The 22,417-nt window shown below is 38.6% G+C and overlaps 1 protein-coding gene across 1 annotated transcript in view; it reads right to left on the reverse strand.

Moving 5' to 3' along the window:
- Window positions 1–6,223: 6,223 nt before the first annotated feature.
- LOC134741807 (uncharacterized) overlaps window positions 6,224–22,417 on the reverse strand; it is a 54,833-nt gene continuing 38,639 nt past the window's right edge. Inside the window, exons 2-3 of the mRNA XM_063674704.1 lie at window positions 6,691–6,869; window positions 6,224–6,533 (exon numbers count right to left, since the gene is read on the reverse strand). Coding sequence (XP_063530774.1) covers window positions 6,224–6,533; window positions 6,691–6,818 — 438 coding nt within the window. The 5' untranslated portion in view covers window positions 6,819–6,869. The remainder of the gene's footprint in view (window positions 6,534–6,690; window positions 6,870–22,417) is intronic.

Here is a 22,417-nt window from a genome sequence, read left to right on the forward strand (position 1 = left end):
TCTCATGCTCTAAAAGTGCTTCATATTAGACCTGCAAAGCGGGGCAAAAATCGTATTTTTGTCCCTAGGGAAAATATAAAAATAAATAAAATACATATTTTTGATTTCGCTTACATTTACTCCCTAATCGAATCAGAATTCAATAAATCTGCCCGGAATAACTCTTTATCCCCAATTAACTCAGAATACAATTAATCTACCCGGGAAAAACAGCTCTACATATTAAAAATTGTACCAATTGTACTTTTAATATTTCATAAAATATAAAATAAGTACCTACCTGTTGTTTTTTTTTATTCAAAGTGAAAAGTAGAATGTATAACTCGGTAATGAAAGCTATTTTAACCTCGCTGTCATGGAGACTACATAAAGGAGCCAAATCTCTATGTATGAAAAGTGTCCATCAAAAAACAGTAATTAGGCTCCGCCACCAACCACCGAAATACTACCAAAAACAACCTACGTAATTTGGTCGGGTTATTTGTTGCCTTATATGGTTCATGTTATACTCATGTCCCAGAGCCTAACTAGCGCCACCGAAGAGATTAGGAACTATTATTTAAAGCTGAAAGCGGTCACTTTTGCAACAATTCTGCCATAAGAGATTGGCATCCTTTCTATACCATCCATACTCGCTGTGCCTATCGACCCTCGCCGTTCCGGATCGGGGGGCATATGCCTGCACCTCGCCTAAAATGGATCGTTTTATTCCCTAGTCATACAATCTACTATTATAAATGGCTTCCATTTGGAGCTGAATCCTTGCAAAGCTTGGACAGCTTATAAGTGCGAATGGCCGCTCGGCAAACACTAGTAATAATGGGACAGAAGCAATCGCGGCCAATCTGGCGGCGCCGAAGCCATACTGGCCAGTGGCCGCTGATTGTGTCAATGCATGCCCTTAATTGTTATTTAGATAAATCCATACTAATATTACAAATGCGAAAGTCTGTCTGTCTGTCTGTCTGTGTGTTCCCTCTTCACGCTTAAACCGCTGAATCGATTTAGATGAAATTTGGCATAGAGATAGGTTGAGTCCCTGAGAAGGACATAGGATAGTTTTTATCCAGAAAATCATCCCTTAAGAAAGTAAAAAGCGGTGTGGAATTGAGATAATTAATGAAGTGTCTACTAATTTGTGTGCATAATATGCTCAAATTGAATAATTGCTATAAGACTTTCTCCAGGCGCTATTCTTACTCTAACTGGGGTTACTAAGTCCACGCAGACGAAGTCGCGGGCAAAAGCTAGTACTTAATATAAGTGCTTGTAAGTTATTTTATCTAATATTATGGTTTAAGAATTTATTACTCCAAAAGAATATTACACTTCACTTATATAATATCACTTACACTTCACTTATATTTTATCTAATATTTTAGGCGGTTAGGCGGCATTAAAATTATATTGTTAACACTTTATGAATCTGTACTAAGCTTTATCAATAGAGCTTATAGAGCTATATGCTATTAGATATAGGTACCTATTAGAGGTATTGTTTATTATGTTGTATGATGTTTATTATTCAATATTCTGAAGTGCACGTTGTCTCCGCCAAAGTTTTTAACCAAAACCTCAAGCTAAATAATTCTTGATAATACTTACATACTTTTGAATCAAAACAGCTTAATCTAAATGCAGGAAGCATTATTATAGATTAAGAGCAGCTTCTGAAATAAAACTATGAAAACGGATTATATCGCGTATATTGAATTTATAATACAACCCGACGTTTCATAGTTCATAGTTAGTTTTATCATAGAGTAACTTATACTAGAGCGGTACTGTCATAGTAAATTTTGTAACCCCAGTAAATTCACTGCCATCTGTCGACACACTTTAAAACTAAAAATAAATATTTATAAAAATACGATAAAATGTATTTAAATATGGATAAATGATTTTTTTATTTGCATTAATTATTTTTATATGATTTTGACCCATGTTCTTTCACTGGTATGCGTTAAAATTATAAATAACAAACGAAACAGTCAACGCCCTCTATACGAGTGTAGGCCAAAACTAGTGGCGCCATCTGATCGAGAATCAAATTTTCGTGATTTTCGAGGCACGTTTTTTCCTTAGACTGTATCCATCTATTACGGAGTTATATCTATCTTTGGTTTTATTAACCGAAGACAATATTAAGAGCAGCTTCACCAATACAATCCGGCCACCAACTACCAAGAAATAGAATTATGTCAAGCAAGGAGAGATCCCTTGCACAAGTTGCCGCCAGGAAGTGTGTTCTGTAACCAGTTCTGCTTAGTTGTTACCAGTTACCGGCTATTCAGTGCGCGGAGTTAATTAAAAACATTCAGTGACTCTTTATTTACTAGGTAAGCTGTAATTAAGAGTTCGCACCTCTTCATTGAATATGTAGGTAGGTTTCAGGGATGTTGCGGATGCTGATTTTTTGACATCCGCGGATGCTGATGCGGATGCGGATTTTTAAAAGCTCACATCCGCGGATGCGGATGCGGATGTCGAGATTAGGCACATAAAAAACGTCAAATATTACACTTTAGTAATTTTTATTTAAAAAATAACGAAACTTTTAGTATTTGAACAAGAATATAGGTGCCCCACTATCGCATTATTATGTAGGTAATATACAAATTTGTCTCAGCAGGTAATAATGTAAAAATAAGAACGCAGCGCGGACTATGTAAGTTGCAAGCGGCTTATTATACGCACTCTATTACGGCGCGGTAATGTCGTTGAGCCTATAAATTCGTCTCAAGCGTAAAGAGTAAATATCGCCGCCGGGCCCGCGCCCGTGGCACGCACTCGTAAAATCTATTTCTCACCCATTGCCACTGCGTATTACGGCAGGAACCAGGATTTTTTGTTAAAAGATCCGCAATCGTTGCGACACAAGCTGTTTGTACCTATAGCACAAAGGCCGGGCGCAATGAACTATCAAGGTTCAATTAGGAACTTTGCTTGCAGGAAAAGTTTAACAGTTCTCTATGTTCAATCGGTCACCGGTCAGTTCTAATAGGAGTCAATTAGAAAATTAAGTTTTATAGCCCTTTATTTTGGGTGTATCTACAGGAAAGAAGTGAACGTAATTGCTGTGCATAACCCTATATAAAATATTAACATGTTCGTTGAATCGAAACAGTATATCTTGCAAAGATGCACATATATAACAACAATAACACTTGCACTGCCTGGGCTGTCAAAATCGCTGCCAACTTAGCTTGGTTTTATTATTATTCACAACGACGGGACTGAATCGCGTAAAATAAGTTTTAAATTTACCCCCGACGTTTCGAGGACGGCGTTGTCCCCGTGGTCTCGGAGAAGACGACCATCCCACCAAGAGCACGGGGACAACGCCGTCCTCGAAACGTCGGGCGATTTTACACGATTAAGTCCCGTCGTTGTGAATAATAATGAGTAAAAATCGTCAAATTTTAAATCAGTGTTTAGCTTGGTTTAACTCTATTTATTCATTAGAATTGTAGCATAGGCGAAGGCGTCATCGACAGGTGTATTATCCCTAAGTTGCTCGTTCGCACCACGCGATGTAGGTAGCGACGATACGAGCGATGACGCTCGCTTCATCTTGGTCGCTATTTCCGAGCCGCACCTCCTCACTACTAAACTAAGAACTTAATATACACAGCTTTATTACCCAGAATGAGCAATAAGAGACTCTCATGTCAACGCGTTAAGGACTTAAATGTTATACCACAGTGTCGGTAGACCTACATATTGAACTCCAGAACTCCCAATGACGTAATGAACTAAGCATCTCGACTGCTACCAAGAAACAAAAGATAATGATTTAAGAATCGCTGAATAAATATTGTTTATGTAGCCTGATATAATACGGCGAAATGGGCCATCTTGAAATGTTAATACTAGTGATGTACCGACTATTGATTTGGCCGACTAGCCGACTAATCTGCGCTCGGATGGCCGATTAGTCGGCCAAATCCATGAAATCATCATTTCTCTTTAAAGTTTACATTCGGGTGGTCACTACACTAGCTTTGTCAAAGTTCGGATGCTTTTGAAAAATAATTGTTTTGCTCCTTGCGTCGCTTTAATAGCTTTCCGTGCGCAATTTTTGTACATTTAATTTAATATTTTAAGCAATTAAATGATAATTTAATAAAGGAAATGCATATGTTACATGATATTACGGCAAACTATATCCAAATAAAAAAATCAGTACAAAAGCCAACTGCCATTTAAGCATTTTGACCAAAATATCGTTTTGTGAGATTGACATCTTAGTGGCTTCTAGAAATGTAATTGGAGACCCCTCAATTAATAGAAATAAAAATAAAAGTTACTAGCTAGGTACAGTCGAAGGCAAAAATATCGATCCAGACAAATGGCTCAAAAATATGTGAACACGACTTTTTTGTCAAAGGTACACACGTACACATATTTTCGAAACTTTGGGAATGTATATATATTTATGCCCTTGACTGTATTGTAATACTATTAATATCGTACAACTACATAATAATTAGTTATTGTACGGACTGCAACGACATGCATACTTTTTTGATATTTCGACAATACCTGGGTTTGCCCTAGCTTTTACCATCTCTTTTTTTTGTGTGTGACATTGTTCATTTATTTATTAATTATTTATTTTTCTTCTACTATTTTACTTCATAAATTGTTGTTTTTGCTGTTTCAATTTTAAGTTGACGATCTTTTAGTAAAAACATTTTGTTTGCTGGTAGGTATACTTTTATGTAAAGTACTTTTTAAATACATATGTCTTGTTCTTTAAGAAATAAATTAATCTATCTTTTTATCTACTCCCTACACATAAATTAAATATAATAATATGAACAAAAACATTCGTGTGCACCCTTTATATGTATAAAGTATAATCTTATTAATTTGAGTAAAATGGGTATTCAGCATTTGATAAGTATTTGCTGTTTATTTGATTTATGTCCTGATTTTCTGTAACTAATAATATAACCCGAAAAACCGGCAATTTTGGGCGACTAATCGCCGACTACAAATGTGGCCGGATAATCGGCATTCCAGACTAGTCGGTACATGAGGTACATCCCTAGTTAATACTTGTTACCTAGGTTTGTACTTTAATTTTAATTTGTTTTCTTGGGTCCCTGATATAAATAAATCAAGAAGAAAATTCGTAAAAGTACTCCAACTTCCAAAGCGGTTGCTTTCGAAGAAAAGCAGGCAGCTATGGTAACGGTCCTTAAGGGGATCCCATGCCCCAATGACCTTCGATTTGAATCCCTTAGTTTTCTAATGTTTTTTGTAGCTTATCATATTAACAGCAACGGATTTTAGCAATATAGTATCCCATATTTACTTCAAAGTTCCTTGTTTTCGAAATATTTTGCATCAAAGTTGAACAATTTTAGGCCAAAAAACTGGTTTTCTGGCTATAACTTTTGTGTTAATTAGTTTAAAATTAAAACCTTAGACAAATTTTTAGAGACGTCTAAGACGAACCCAAATATGTAGATTACGTATAAGTAAGATCCTTCACAGCAATCGAGATACGAAAAAAGTGTTTTTTTAGACAATGTTTAAAACAATCATAAATAAATAAGTATTCATTTTTTCACAATCCGGTAGACAAAAATGGAGATAAAAGATTGAAGAATCGATAGCCGCTTGTCTTATAATTCTATATGTAGTGCAAAAGTAGGAGATACAATTCAAAACTTGTCAAAAATCGATGAGAACCTCAGGTAGCCCCTTAAAAACATACTACCTTCCACTTTATCAGACTTAGCAAATTTGATGTTATTATTTCTCTGAATCAAGAGAAGAGCTCTCTTTCGATTTAAATTAGTTACATGTTTCGTCAATTCCATGTTATGATACAAATTAGCTATATGAAAAAATGGAATAAAAAAACCTCTTAATTAAATAAAGAAGGATATAACTTAAAATTTTATTTTTTCATCACACTAGTGTGCAAAGGCTCTCTTTGCACTTCGAAAACTGATGAGAAGTAATCGGATAAAAAATTTGAGTTGTTTTCTCATGTCTGGTACCACTGGCTACGCTCGCGATCCAAATTTGGAATCTTTCACTTACTCAGGTATCAATATTGGCACGAGGGGTTAAACAACAACTTTACCCCTTGACCCTTTACTTTTAAACAAATAAATAATACCTTTTGACATTTTGGACACAAACACAGTGGCGTAACTAGGGGGGGGAGGGCAGAGGGGGCAAGTGCACAAACAGGTCGTCTTATTTATTCATATTGCATAGGGGGTAAATAATTATTAAAATGAACATGAATCGGTACCATGAAATATCCAGCAACATTATCCCGCATGTGCGCCGCCACCAGTTGCAGAGCCAGATGTGCAGAAGGAAGCGGGCACGCGTACGGGCGAGGCGCGGCGCTCACGGCGAGCGCTGCCGCCACACCCGGGGCCAGCAAGAACCTCTTGCGAGGGTAGCACTTCCAGCTGGCACCCAGCCTGGCAGCTGCTGCTGCAGTGCTGTCCCATAGCCCGCAACATTGGACGAAGATCGAATGTGTATTACTGTTCTGTAACCTAAAACAATTAATGACGAAATAGTGAAAATTCCGCAGTCGAATAATCTACGCCAATTAACACTTAGTATACTTTTCTTAATCAGTGTGGTTGTCTGTGTCAGTTCCATGAAAAATGGAGATTCCTTAACGCAACTGCTGTAAGATTTGTGACTCACGTCAATTGTTTAACCACTTTTTCCTCGTCCAGATTGAAGCATAATGTAGACGGGGCCCAGGCGACTGACAACGGATAGCGAGGAACAGGCTGCAGTGGCGTGACAGGAGTGATGCAGCGAACAGACATTTCACGGCCATGCTTTTTTCCTTTTGATTCGTCTAACTCAGTGACTGGTATCTGAAAAAAAATAGGGTGCCATCTAGTTATTTATATACCTTCTTTATTTATATATAGCGTGCCTGTCGTGTCGTGGCCGAGGTGTAAGAGTAATGTCATATACATATCAAATCAATATCAGATATAGAAAATCTGAATGCCGTTTCAGGCAGTTATAAGGCCATCAGTCGCAAACGTTTCGCGATTTGGTCCTTACTTATATATTAAATATAAGATTTATACTTCAGGAAAAAATATAAGTAGGAACAATATGCAGTGTTTAGCGAGGTTTAAGCTAGCAAGAACTTGCATGTAATTTTCAACATTGCGGTATCTGATGAACATTTTGAATGCATTTTACCTTAGTAGTCAGCACTGCTGTTACGTAAATTGCATGCAAGTTCTTGCTAGTTTAAACCTCGCTTTTGATTATGATGTCATGACACAGTTCTTCATATTAAATATTTTTATTTGCAATAGTTAAGCGAGGTTTAGACTAGCAACAACTTGCATGCAATTTTCATTACATTGCGGTATCTGATACAGTTTGAATGCAGTTTACCTTAGTAGTCGGCAATGTAACGTAAATTGCATAGTTCTTGCTAGTCTAAACCTCGCTTTATAAGTATGTATAATTATACACTACAATTAATTGTAAACTAGCAAGAACTTGCATGCAATTTACGTAACAGTGCTGACTACTAAGGTAAACTGCATTCAAAATGTTTATCAGATACCGCAATGTAATGAAAATTGCATACAAGTTCTTGCTAGCCTTAACCTCGCTTTTGACACAGTTCTTCATATTAAATATTTTTATTTGCAATAGTTATAAGTATGTACAATGAGTAATGACTATTACGTTCTCGCCTATTATTTTTTCTCTTAGATTGCTACAGATCACAGGCGGAAGACCGGAATTATCGCCAGAATCTGAGCAAGGCGCACTTTGAGGACAGCTTAACATTGCGGTGCGAGAGCTTTTCATATTAACATTAAAAAAAACGTTGTTAAATCATTGTATATATTAACATTTATGTAAGTACTTATTAAAGTTTAGTATAAACAATTTTTGTCATTCGTAAACACCAGAATGTCCAGAATGACACCATCAAGACACCATGCTAAATGATTAACCACAGATAAAAGTAAGCATATCGATGAAAGAGGTTTCTATTAAGGACATTATATGCTAAAGAACATATACTTAGCACGATGAGCAAAGAGATTAGTATAAGCAAAGCAAAGACCTATAATATAACTCCGTATAAGATGAATAAAGTCTAAGGAAAAAACGTGCCTCGGAAAACAAGACAATTTAATTCTCGCACAGACGGCACTACTACCAACAGCAGCAATACCAACCTTTGGCCTATTCTCGGCTACATGGCGTTGACGGTTTCGTTTGTTATATTTAATAATTTTAACACATGTCAGTGAAAGAACATCGGTTCAAATCATATAAAAATAATAAAAACAAATAAAATTATTATTTTATCTCTTACATAATATTACTATCTTGTGAGCGTTTTGGGGTCACCTGTAAGCCCGCAGGAGATTTTCACAAATAAAACAATAAAAAAAATATTGATCCAAATATATACTCTACATTTTTTTATTTTTCGTTTTAATCGTGTGTCGATAGATGGCAGTAAATTTACTGTGACTAGTGTGACTACAAAATTTACTATGACAGTACCTCTCTATCCCATATATTCTCTTTGGTAAAAGTAAATACTCGTATTTAATTTACCGAGGGAGGACTCTGTAAATGATTTTCTTCGTATCGCAGACACAGTTACTACAAAGAACTGACTAAAAAATTTGGAATCTAAATAACAAAATGAATGCAGGTTTCGTCAGTCTGAACGTTACAGTGGCTAAGCGGCGGGCAAGTCGGCCGGATCTCCGGCGCGTGCGTCGCGGCGGAACCGCGCAAGACTTCCGCTCCCGCGGGACGAACGTCACGGTGCGCGCGCGCTGTGCCGTACCGGACTTTCACGAATGCCTTCACACGCCAGAGTCGCTAGGCACTTTTACATACATACATACATACATATAATCACGCCTATTTCCCGGAGGAGTAGAGATCATTAGGCAGAGATCACGGATTTCCACTTGCTACGATCCTGGCATACCTCTTTCGCTTCCTTCACTTTCATAACATTCCTCATACACGCTCGCCAGTTTAGGGTGCTCTTGACCTGGCCTTTTCAGGATTTCCCCGACATCCGACAGGACTTTTAAATGTAATACGAATGAAGAAAACTATGTTGAGTTGCGAATAGGCCATGAATCGACAAATAAGCCGTAAGCGTTACAGAGGTAATAACAATTACTATTATACAGTTACTTCATCCATGGCACAAACAGACACAGATGATTTTATACCAGAGATTTCCAAACTGCGACCAGCGGGACGAATCCGACCCACGAGCCTCTTAATTTGACCAGCGAAAAGAGCCAAATTCGAAATTATAGTCGTTCGATTTGTAGCTGGCCCCAAACGACTAATCCTTTGTCTATTGTTAAGTAAAACCTTATGATAGACGTTGAAGTTTGTTAGCTTTTTCTCGACCTTTTGACTAGGAGACAATACCCCACTGAGGCGGAAACCTGTTAACTACTCAACTTAAATGAACGAAACCGGCCTGTCTCCAATTAAGAATTAGTTAGAAAAAAAATATATAATAACGCACGATGTGCTATCATCATGCTATCAATATCGTTGCAGACTTATCTTGGTCTAACTGTACTTGCGGTAGAAGTAAGTGTAAGTGCTTGATACGTCGGAAGTAGAAAAGTTGTAGGATTTAAAGGTACCTTAATTTGTAGTTTTCAATGTTTTCATGTTGAACAAGATCATCGCCCCGGTTAGGAATCGTTGAACTCTAAAAAGCCACACCCGTCATAAATCATTTCATCGTTACGTAGCATACCACAATATTTTAGAGCGAAGCGAACAATCATAATAGCTATGCAATCAAATTTTGCAAGGAATCATATTTAGCCGATGTTGACTCGTAGACTAAACAATGAGATCAGCCTTGGTCCCTCAGGTCTGTGTACTTGTGTAGACGTCGCCTACTTTTCTGAACAATGACATTGATTTAGCCGGCCGAATGGGAATAAATTAAAGCCGTGTTCTGCTCTGTGTTGATTGAGTGTGCCTTTGGTCTCACATCTGGCGCCGTTCCGCACATTATATATTATGTTAAATTTGTCATCGCGGTTTAATTAACTCCTAACATAATTACGGAAGTTACTAGATGTTTCTTTAATGGGTATAAATAGTTGTAAAAAAGATCAAAAAGAACAATGTTTGGTCCGAGGTGAAGTAGCAACTTGTTTGATGTGATACAATTTGAAAATATCAAACCACCTGGAAGACATCTTGGTCAGATACCTAACAACACATACGTGGATCAGTGGATCCATATGAATCTCATAACAAAACGGTTGATAAAATCCACTTGTAATGCAGCCAATGTAACCTGGGCATTCCAACAAGCCAATTCAAACGTACACTAATGTTGAATGACTAATGTTGTCATTTAGTTATCGTGCATATCACTCGTAATTCGTAATACAGTTTTTTGCGAAGACATCAGTAAAATATACGTTTTATTTACATACAAGATATATACAGTGCTACTACGTAAACGAAATTAATAACTAGCTTAAATCTAAAATAGGCCCTTGATTACAGTTTTAGTTAATACTAGCTTTTGCCCGCGACTTCGTCTGCGTGGATTTAGTAACCGCAGCTAAGGTAAGAATAGCGCCTTGAAAAAATCTCATAGCAATCTAAATTTGAGCATGTTATGCACACAAATTAGCAGGCACTTCGTTAATTACCTCAATTCCACCCCGCTTTTTACTTTCTTAAGGGATGATTTTCGGGATAAAAACTATCCTATGTCCTTCTCAGGGACTCAACCTATCTCTATGCCAAATTTCATCTAAATCGATTCAGCGGTTTAAGCGTGAAGAGGGAACACACAGACAGACAGACAGACAGACTTTCGCATTTATTATGGATTAGTATGGATAGTCTCCGTACCTACATGTATTCGCGCAACGACACGCACGAAAAGTAAATAACATGATTCAAATATAATTTTGGTGTAAACTGTAAACTTAATTACAGTGACTATAACAGCCCAATTCGAACGCGAATTGGGCGGTTAGTCACTGTAATTAAGTTTGTAATTAACGCGCTATGCCAATGGACCTCCTGAAGACCTGATCGTCCTTAGCGACGAGGCCATCGAGTGGCTGATTGAACTAAATTTGTATCTATAACTGTATCACTATGCCATACGATTAAATAAATTAAGTTTGCTGTGCAGAGTTAGCTTGTTCAGACTATCATTCAGATATCATTCTGATGTCAGTGTAGGTGTACGTTCGAATTGGCCTGCTGGGCATTCCAAGAAGCTTGGGCGGGGTGAGGCGCGAGGAGCGAGACGAGGCGAAGTAACGGATGAATGTCCGTGGGAACGGGCAGCGCTTCCGCTCCGAGCGGCGCGCGCGCCGACCCGCGAGCTGAGCTATTTCCTTTATGTAGGGTGACCTTCTATAAGTTCCATAACATCTCAGCACTTCGCCTTGCTACACTTCTTTTGTTCTACAAAAAGGATGGGTCCTTATCCCTGCTAATATTATATTATGCGAAAGTATCGCTCTGTCTGTACGTTAACATTTCAAACTTAGGTGAAATTTGATATGGCTATAGTTTGAGGCCCGGGGAAGGACATTTTTTGACAATCATCATCATCATTCCACGCAAAGGTAGTCCCGGGCAGAAGCTATAGTTTCTTTAATATGTGGGGACTCCCCACTGGGGCCGTACAGTACCTACCTCCATAATTCTAGTTCCTGATGAGATAAGTAAAAGGCTACCAAAACTTAGAAAATTGCCCTACATATGTTAATTTAATCTGCCAACACAGTGAATTCTCATCCTCATATAGGTACAAATTATGATCAGCAAAGCATATGTGACACCTCTCGTAATTGTATCACATTTCCCAGGTAGCACAGTGACGTCAGTGACGTACAAGTGACCTCATAATGACGTCATTTATACGTCATATGACGTAGCGGACGTCATAATGACGTCTAAATGCTACCTGGGTTTAATGGCCAAGGCATACAAGGCCGTCTTGAACTATATGCGCCCTTGGGCACTCAAGAACTTAGGGCCCTTTTGGAAAGTACAGAAAGCGAATGAAGTAAACTAACTTTCTACTATGATCTTCTATTTATTATGGGTACCTAATCAAATATGATAAAGAATTATGAATTATGTGCTGTAACTGCCTGTCCTTCGGGGCCCCCTGACCATGGGGGCCCTGGCCACGGCACGGGCCCTGTGTGTCCTTATGATAAAGATGGTAATGGCCCATACAATACCTGCTTCCTGATTTTGGCGTTATTATTGTTTGTTGTTGTTGTTTTTTGTTTGTTGTTGTTTGGCTTTTCTGTTCATGGCTATTAGAATATTAGGTACCTACTTAAGTAGTAACCTCTAACCTATACTTATTTCACCAGCTCAGTGACCTAAATAGGATCTAGGCCTCTAACACATGAGAACGCCACTGCCCAATAGGGCAGAATACTGCGCCACTCACGCCAGTTGGGTACTTTGAGAGCGGACAGGTATTTTAGGGCTCCGTCACTCCAGACGCGCGGGACGCCCGGACGGATGTTTTCCACCCGGAGTAAGCTCTTAGCGGCGGAGAGGAAAGATTCTGGGACCCATCAGAGATAAAGATGGAGGCGCAGGCAGCTAGAGGAACTGGCGGCGGTGCCCAATAATAATAATAATAATCTATAAATTTTTATTAAAAATTAAATAAATAAAATATTAAACATATTAATAACGGGTCACTCGCGTATTATAAATCGAAAACGCTCGTCATATTTCACTCCGTACCGAGGAGCGTCATCAGGAGCTGACATGATGTGGATATGTTTAATATGTCTGTGTCTCACGGAAGTTTTGTTATTAAAATAAAATATTGTTTTCTTTTTTTCTCATTATTCTTTTGTTGTTTAGTTTTTTCTCTCATTGTTTGTTTGCTGTTACTTTAATATTAGTTAGGTCCCTACCGAAAATCAGCGCTGCGGCCAGCCGTGGCATTACGCTGCGGCCAGCCGTGGCATTACGCTGCGGCCAGCCGTGGCATTAAGCTGAGTGGGGGTCCTTTTTTCGTCCGCTCCTTTTTTTTTACACTCTCTTATGTAACCTACCATGTGACTTTAGTAAATGTATTCTATTCTATTCTATTCAATATAATTACGCTGCGGCTAGCCGTGGCATTAAGCTGAGTGGGGGTCCTTTTTTCGTCCGCTCCTTTTTTTTACACTCTCTTATGTAACCTACCATGTGACGTTAATAAATGTATTCTATTCTATTCAATATAACTGGCGAGGTAAAAGCCACACGCCTCCGCTGGCTTGGTCACCTGGAGTCTGGAGAGGCCTGTAAGAAGAGCGTATGAAAACCTAACTTATACCCAATGGTATTTTCTTTAAAGGCAATCTAAGCTTATTAGCTTTGGGTACCTACGTACTAATCACCTTTAACTATAACCTGCATTTGTTTTCTATTACGATAGGAATCCTGCTGAAGCGAGAACGCCTGGTTCCACTACATTTGTTAACGGGGCATTTTACTGAGTTGCTCAACAGGACCACGTTACAATGTCCACCGCTTCCCTGTAAGTCCTGTATGTACTAGTAAACCAAAGATATTATATGTAGATAAAAACTTATATACATAGAAAACACCCACGACTCAGGAACAAATGTCTGTGTTCATCACACAAATAAATGCCTTTACCGAGATTTAAACCCAGGACAAGACCATCGGCCAATAGAGGTGTCATATATTTGGCATAAGCATGTCGATATGTCGAGAGGATGTAGTAGTAACATAACCCATGTAGTTTTCGTTCCACATCGGCAAGAAGGTCCCAAGCCAAGCATGTTGGTCATGCATCACGCTCATGTCCAGACCGTTGACCGCTGCAGTTCTTGCTATCGTCGCCGGAAGCCGGCCCGGAAGTGCGCAATCTCGACCAATTGGACGAGTAGCTGTCATTCACGCTGCGAGCACTCCCCCTTGCGTCCATTCCTTGCAGTTACAAATTACAAGAATTTACTTACTTTAGGTACCTATTTTAGTATACCTTTTGGACATATCATGCGGTCTAAGAAGCATGACCTAAAAAGGCAGATTATCTTGGGTCAAATGGATGGCAAGCGCGGGCGAGGAAAAGCACCCACGAGATGGTCTGATGGTGTGAAGAGGGTGGTTCGTGGCAACATGCAGTGCGTGACTCATGTGGCTTATGACCGCACACTATGGAGACGGAGCATACATGGTCGCGATCCTCAGCAATGAGGGACCGAGAAAGAAGAAGGTACCTTTGCTTTACCTAGACTTAATGTCTTTTATAATGGTCGGGTCCCGTAGAGAATACGTTAAAATCCTGAGTATATTATAAAGCGAAAGTATCCAGTAGTACCCAAGTAGTTAAGATTTCACGCTTAAACCGCCGAACCGATTTATATATGTCATCTGTGTCGTATCCGATAACGGCGACTTCTCTGATTAGCACGCACGTAAGTATGGCTCCAACATGTCATTTTCTATGACAGCTGATCGGGTGATCACGTAGTGCTTTCCATAGAAAATGAAGCGCCGGAAGCTCCGGTCCGGCCCCGGCCCGGTCTATAGTGAGTGTTTGATAGCTACATCTTTCTTACCTCACTACGCCATTCTAATCCTAACCGCATCCTCAACGCTCAGATCGGATGTCGCAAGCTTTCAGCCCAGGTAGCATTTATACGTCATTGTGACGTCCATTACGTCATTATGACGTATAAATGACGTCATTATGATGTCGCTGACGTCACTTTGCTACTAGGGAGATGGCGCTTCAGAACGTCTTTACATCGCAGAAACTTCAAACCCTTCAAAGGCTACCTACGACGTTTTCCTAGCTCTACTAGGTATTTGCGGAATCTATTGCCAGAAACAAAGATAAGGTGACAACTGTTAGGGCAAGACTAGAGTTAATTGTGACGTTTTCAACCAAAAGGTACCACATTGTCGCTTGTCGGTAAGGTTGATTTCAAATTGAAGCTACATGGAAATAGCGCCTTATTGACAACCGACATTGACAACGAAAATGGCACAATTTAACTACCGACAAAAACACAGATCACTAATAATGCTCTAAAGGAAAACATCCAACTTCGTAACAAACCTGAGTGGCCATCATCGACATTCAATATGATAATCATAACATTGAAAAGGGCATGTTTAACCTACCTAATATACAGAAACAGTCTCCAGGCGGAACCGGTAGTCTAAAGTCAATAAAACAGCCGCTGTAACTAGAGCTCCCATTACCGGGCCGGACCAACCAGAGAAAAGCCAACCGAACATTATGTAAGGGTCTTGCTACAGCGGTCGTATCCACCTGACATTGACCTCTAGAGCGGTCGTCGAGGCCTCTGAATATACATATTCATAGTATCCATAGCGGCTTCATCTGCATATTAATGAACAGAGATGAGAATAAGACGACCGCCTATCCCGTCCCCTCGGGTGTTAATGAAACCATAGAGTAACTTATACTAGAGCGGTACTGTCATAGTAAATTTTGTAACCCCAGTAAATTCACTGCCATCTGTCGACACACATTAAAACTAAAATTGAAGATTTGTAAAAATACGATGAAATGTATTTAAATATAGATAAATGTTTTTTTTTATTTGCATTAATTATTTTGATGATTTTGACCCATGTTCTTTCGCTGATATGCGTTAAAATTGTTAAATAACAAACGAAACCGTCAACGCCATCTACACGACTGTAGGCCAAAACTAGTAGCGCCCTCTGAACGAGAATCAAATTTTCTTGATTTTCGAGGCACATTTTTTTCCTTAGACTGTATCCATCTATTAAGGAGTTATATCTATCTTTGATGAAACTTTGGACTTCTTATTAACATCGTGAATATTGTGATGGATATTGGCTCTGTGATAAGAATCAAGTCGTTTTTAATAGGACACAGAAACGCAAATTTTGGTTATTAAGATTTTATCAAGAACAAGTCAGCTTTACGCACAGGATTCTCCACTTGTGACGTACCTAACCTACCTCTATCAATGCAAGTCTATACAAGCTAAATTAATCAACATGAGCTATTTATTCAGACTATTCAGTGTTCAGTTAGCAATGGAGGGGCATCTTATGTCTCAGAACGATATGTTTCAGCGAAAAAAAACAAGCTTACCCAACTGATTTATTTGACGCGTAGTGACGACGTGTTTTTTTTTTCTCTTTTTTCATAGTCATATTTTTAATTATAAGTTAAGACAATAAGGTGAATGACGTGTGTTCGGTATGAATTAAAAATATAATTATCAAGTAGAAACTAGTCGTAATAGTCGTAGTTCATGATTTTAGTTTAATTCGTTTTAACATACCTACCCAGGTAGCATTTATACGTCATTATGACGTCCGTTACGTCATTATGACGTATAAATGACGTCGTTATGACGTCGCTGACGTCACTTTGCTACCTGGGTACGTACACTAACTAGATTCGAGTACGAGTACGAAACTTGCAATGTAAAAATAAAAACCGGCCAAGTGCGAGTCAGACTCGCGCACCGAGGGTTCCGTACTTTTTAGTATTTGTTGTTATAGCGGCAATAGAAATACATCATCTGTGAAAATTTCAACTGTCTAGCTATCACGGTTCATGAGATACAGCCTGGTGACAGACAGACAGACGGACAGCGGAGTCTTAGTAATAGGGTCCCGTTTTTACCTTTTGGGTACGGAACCCTAAAAAGTGTGTGCGTGTAATCTTAACACGCGATTGATAAAACTTTTTTGACGATGACATTTATCGCTATGTTGGCACCACTGAGTTACTCAGAAAAAAAAATCTGAGTTACCCTCTAGTCGCGCCTAAAGAAGTTTTACTTCAATAATTAATTACTTCCTTGTTTAAAAAGAAAAATGCTACCACGTTAATCGTTAGTCATTCAGCTAGTACCCATAAGAAAGTAAGATTGTGTTCCTAACTATCCAAGGTCGGAAAAACACCAAATCATGGTTTGCTCGGTAAATGTCGGAAATGTTTCTTTCAAGGTTCCATTCACTGCAGGCATTTCAATTAATGAAAATAAATAGATGGTATTAGGTAGGTAATAAAGGGGCCCACTGACTATCAGTCCGCCGGACGATATCGGCCTGTCAGTTAGAACAAAAATTTGACAGCTCCGAACAACTGACAGGCCGATATCGTCCGGCGGACTGATAGTCTGTGGGCCCCTTAAGTAGGTGAGGTAGGGGTTCTCATTACTGGAGTGGAGTGGTCTAAGGTTTTGTATAGGAAAAAGGAAACCCAAATAGGCACCTACGTTGCATACAAAATTGAATAGAATAAAAAACTATAATTATGTAAGTACCCAGGTAGCAAAATGACGTCAGCGACGTCATATTGACGGCATTATTACGTCATAATGACGTCGCTGACGTCATAATGACGTAGAAATGCTACTGGGGTAGGTACTTTAGTACCTAAAATGAAATATTTATGCAATTGCGCAGTAGTTATTTTGCAGTATAGTGCAAAAAGAAAACCACAAATAACTTTTGCTACTCAATTATCCACAGTCCACAGATAGTATGTTAAGAAGTTACGCTACAATTAAATTTGAATGACAGCCGGAATAGCAATTTAAAACAATCTTGCGGAACATTCGGAATTGTCATTACGAATACGATATACCTATGTTAATTACCGCTTGGGCAAACTGTTTTATTCCAACAAATTCATTAAATTCGATTTTATAATGACATTCCAACTTCGAATATTAATTAAAAACAGTGGTACTACGTAAACGAAATTAATAACTAGCTTAAATCTAAACCGCTTTAGTACATCTCAATTTGTAGGATACGATACGTAGTACCTAATACTGGCCGCTGCAGAAATATCCACTCTCCAGCAATCTCCACCACCTCAGACTCCACTGCATACAAACTTCAAACCAAAGATAGATATAACTCCGTAATAAATGGATACAGTCTAAGGAAAAAACGTGCCTCGAAAATCACGAAAATTTGACTCTCGATCAGAGGGCGCTACTAGCTTTGGCCTACTGTCGTATAGATGGCGTTGACGGTTTTGTTTGTTATTTAACAATTTTAACGCATATCAGTGAAAGAACATGGGTCAAAATCATAAAAATAATTAATGCAAATAAAAAAATCATTTATCCATATTTAAATACATTTTATCGTATTTTGTATAAATCTTCATTTTTAGTTTTAAAGTGTGTCGATAGATGGCAATGAATTTACTGGGGTTACAAAATTTACTATGACAGTACCGCTCTAGTATAAGTTGATAGCATCAATTAACTATTCATTTCGCATTCGTCCCGAATGTAAACAATCAAATGTTAAGTCTAGTCGCAAGTTCTGTTTGACCTTAACTGCCAGTACGGAGATAAAAACCGGCCAAGTGCGAGTCGCACTCGCGCACGAAGGGTTCCGTAGCATTACGCAAAAAACGGCTATTTTATTTTATTCTGTTCTTAGTATTTGTTGTTATAGCGGCAACAGAAATACATCAGCTGTGAAAATTTCAACTGTCTAGCTATTGCGGTTCATGAGATACAGCTTGGTGACAGACAGACGGACAGACGGACAGCGGAGTCTTAGTAATAGGGTCCCGTTTTTACCCTTTGGGTACGGAACCCTAAAAAGACATTAAAACTGTACTTTAGGCGCTTGTAAATAATTATCTTCTAACACGAACTTTTCAAAAGGAGAGGAGGAGATATAAGGAGGAAAGGGAAATGACAGGAATACACTTGACTTTACGTATCGAAAGTTGAGAATAGACATTTTGGCATACATTTTAATATAATATAAAATAAAAAAAAATTGGGAATTTTAATGCCCCAATTATTCACAGACTTTAAGTATCCTTAAAACGTAATCATTACCGCCATCAGCAACTCACGGAAGACGGTACTTGCACTGCGTCTCCGTCCCAAATTCCTTCGTTAAGACTGTACGTAATTAAACAAGAATTATGCGTCCGAATTCCAAATTGGCTTGTGGGAACGTAGTTTCATTTAACAGTAACTGTAACGTTCCGCCGGAATCTTAAAAAGCTGTTATATGGTCCCGTGTTGCTAGGTACGCATGGCAGGGATAAAAAAACAATGACATGTAATACCTATTCAAGACGGAAAGTCCACAAGACATCTTGTTTTCGGAATAACACTTGCGGAACCGGTCGGACATGACATGAGACGCCAAATACCAATACGTTTCCTTCCTCGGAGGTAGGTATTAATAATATTATCTCTCGAATACCTATACCTACACAGTTTGTAGAGAGGCACACATGACGACGTCGGCTGAAATAATTAGGTAGGTACCTTTTATTAAAGACTTTTTTTGATCCGACGATCATTTGACTTGTTCCTTCATTTTCCTAATAGGTACAGGTATTATCATTTCACGGACAATTAAATGGATAATATTGATTGTCTTTATTTGGCTTTTACTTCTGGAATCGGAATTAAGGAAGTGCGCGTACCAAAGATATATATAACTCCGTAATAGATGGATACAGTCTAAGGAAAAAACGTGCCTCAAAAATCAAGAAATTTGATTCTCGAACAGATGGCGCCACTACCTTTGGCCTACTCTCGATTTGGCTTTGACGGTTTCGTTTGTTATTTAACAATTTTAACGCATATCAGTGAAAGAACATGGGTCCATATCATATAAAAATAATTAATGCAAATAATAAAAATCATTTATCCATATATATAAATTGTTTATGGTATTTTTATACATCTTCATTTTTAGTTTTAATCGTGTGTCGATAGATGGCAGTGAATTTACTATGGCTACAAAATTTACTATGACAGGACCGCTCTATCCTATTATATCCATTTGATGCGTACAAAGTCATATTGTGGGCTGTGCGTGATAAAAATTAGGTTTAAATTCGCCCATAAAACAATTTATCAAGCACTAAAGCATTAGTGGAAACTGTTTTGGCTCATGTATTAGTCATAATATCTATATCCTGTATTATTGTAAGCTGTTTGTTTCCCAATAAAATAAAATAAATAAATAAAGCCACTAAACTATAAAGACTATGTAAAAATGTAAAAATGTACATTCGTATTGCAATTTAATATAATATAAATGAAATATAAACAATAAAAAATACGCCGTGAGACTCCTGCTCGACATGAGCAAAGCTTACGATAGAGTTAGCTACGACATTTTATTAGATAAATTGTACAGTACCGGAATCAGAGGAGTGGCTCATAAATGATTCAAGTTCTACCTCAGTAACCGTGTTCAATTAGTCCAAATAGAACATACAAACTTCGAAACTGGCCAAATACAACATCTCAGATCCGATAGAGTAACCCAGACAGGCTCGATCCCCCAAGGTAGTGTCTTGGGATGTATTTTGTTCTTAATCTATATAAATCCGTATTCATCGCAGTTTCACAAGCTTTCAAGAAAAGTCTGACTGGACCGTTATATATAGCCAAACCCTGGAAGTAAACAGGATGAGGAAGTCGTATGTAACGTACATGCAAAACTGAATGGATTTATCGATTGGCTTCTGCCAATATGGCGGCATTTTATTTATCTTGTCTCTCGGGTACCTTCCTGGCGCCGCTCTTCCGGCGGAAACGGGCGTCGTCTCCGCTTTAACCCTTACCGCGTTTCCGGTTTCCGCTCCTTTAATGCCCACCGAAGTTTCCACGACTTTTAACAATTATTTTCCAAAATTACTTTACAGTTTACTAAACGACGGGTAGGTAATGTGCACCTGTGGTTTTTTTCGCCTTTTGTCAGATGGGGTTTTTGGATTTTTCGGTTCAACGTGAATCGATGCAAAAATTTGCTGGTAGTTTCCGAAAGAAAATTTAAAATTCCATACAATGTTTTAGGGAGTTGATAGAGAGAGATATATAGTTGATAGATAGATGCATATTCACATTTAATGTGAATATGCATTCCTTGGTAACTATGGGGTTGGGACTAATGGAACACCATAATTATATATGTCAGTACATATAACAAATGGTACGGTTATCCACGTGATAGAAAAAAAAACAGCCAAGTGCGAGTCGTATTTTTTAGTATTTGTTGTTATAGCGGCAACAGAAATACATCATCTGTGAAAATTTTAACTGTCTAGCTATCACGATTCATGAGATACAACCTGGTGACAGACAGACAGACAGACGGACAGACGGACAGCGGAGTCTTAGTAAGAGGGTCCCGTTTTTACCCTTTGGGTACGGAACCCTGAAAACATCACTAACCACAGATCTAGAATGACGCTTAGTGACTTAGTGACACGCATGCAGATCGACCGCGGCCATATACGGCATAGGTAATTTCGGTGTATATGATTATTATGATTGAAAGAAAGATGTGTCTGTATAAAGGCACTCGACCTTAGAAGTAGGTAGCACTGTCAACCAGCGGTGTCAGCATGGTTGCATTTTTATTACCTGTCACTATGCCTGTCACTTTCTCACTTACCTACTTGTTAGAACGTGACAGGCATGGTGACAGGCGATAAAAATGCTACCGTGCTAAGCCCGACCTCAAACATCCTTTCGCATTGCGCACTTAATTAGCGCGCAACATCGGATTTCACAAATTTCACTGGAACATTCCTAATCAGAGCAAGCCTGGGCCGTCGCCGGCGGCGGCGTTTCACAACACGGCCGCTTCCTCCGTTGCCGAAATGTGAAAAACAATTTTTCTAGTTACATTTGTAGGTACCACTTACAGTTGATATGTCTGCTTTCGTAAGAAATATACATCGCAATGTAACAATGTAATAATCTCTTTCAAAATCTTTTTTTTACGAATCGTAAATTAAGTAATAAAAATAATTATAATTAGGATACATGCATGTAATTGTAAGTCTATGTTAATTTCCATTACACGGAAATGGAAGACAGTATTGCGTTATCATTTATGTTAACCGGGAAGCCCTTCTGATTTCCCAAGCTCTCTGAGTGCCTGACACTCCGTGGACGTTGCGACCACTTCCTGAGCCCTGACGTAACCCTACGCGCTTGCGGTTATTTTGCAAATATCTGTGTTATTTTTGACGCAATTACTCGATTGCATTACTATTGTTGCTTACTAATGTTTTATCAAGCACATGTAAGATTAAAGGATGACTCACGTTAGACTGGGCCGTGTCCGGGCCGGAGCTTCCGGCGCTTACTTTTCTATGACATGACAGGTGATCACGTGACGCTTTCGAAAACGAAACGCTGGAAGCTCCGGCCCGGACACGACCCGGTCTAACGTGAGTAATCCGCTTAACTGTCTAAAAAGACAATGGTTTGCTAAAATCCGGAAAGATGACTTAATACATATACATATACTTTCCGATTAATAAAATGTCCAATAGTTAATTTAATACTTACCTACAAATACTTCCGTTCAACTGATA

This window comes from Cydia strobilella, chromosome 5 (assembly GCF_947568885.1).
Source record: "Cydia strobilella chromosome 5, ilCydStro3.1, whole genome shotgun sequence".
Classification (NCBI taxonomy): domain Eukaryota; kingdom Metazoa; phylum Arthropoda; class Insecta; order Lepidoptera; family Tortricidae; genus Cydia; species Cydia strobilella.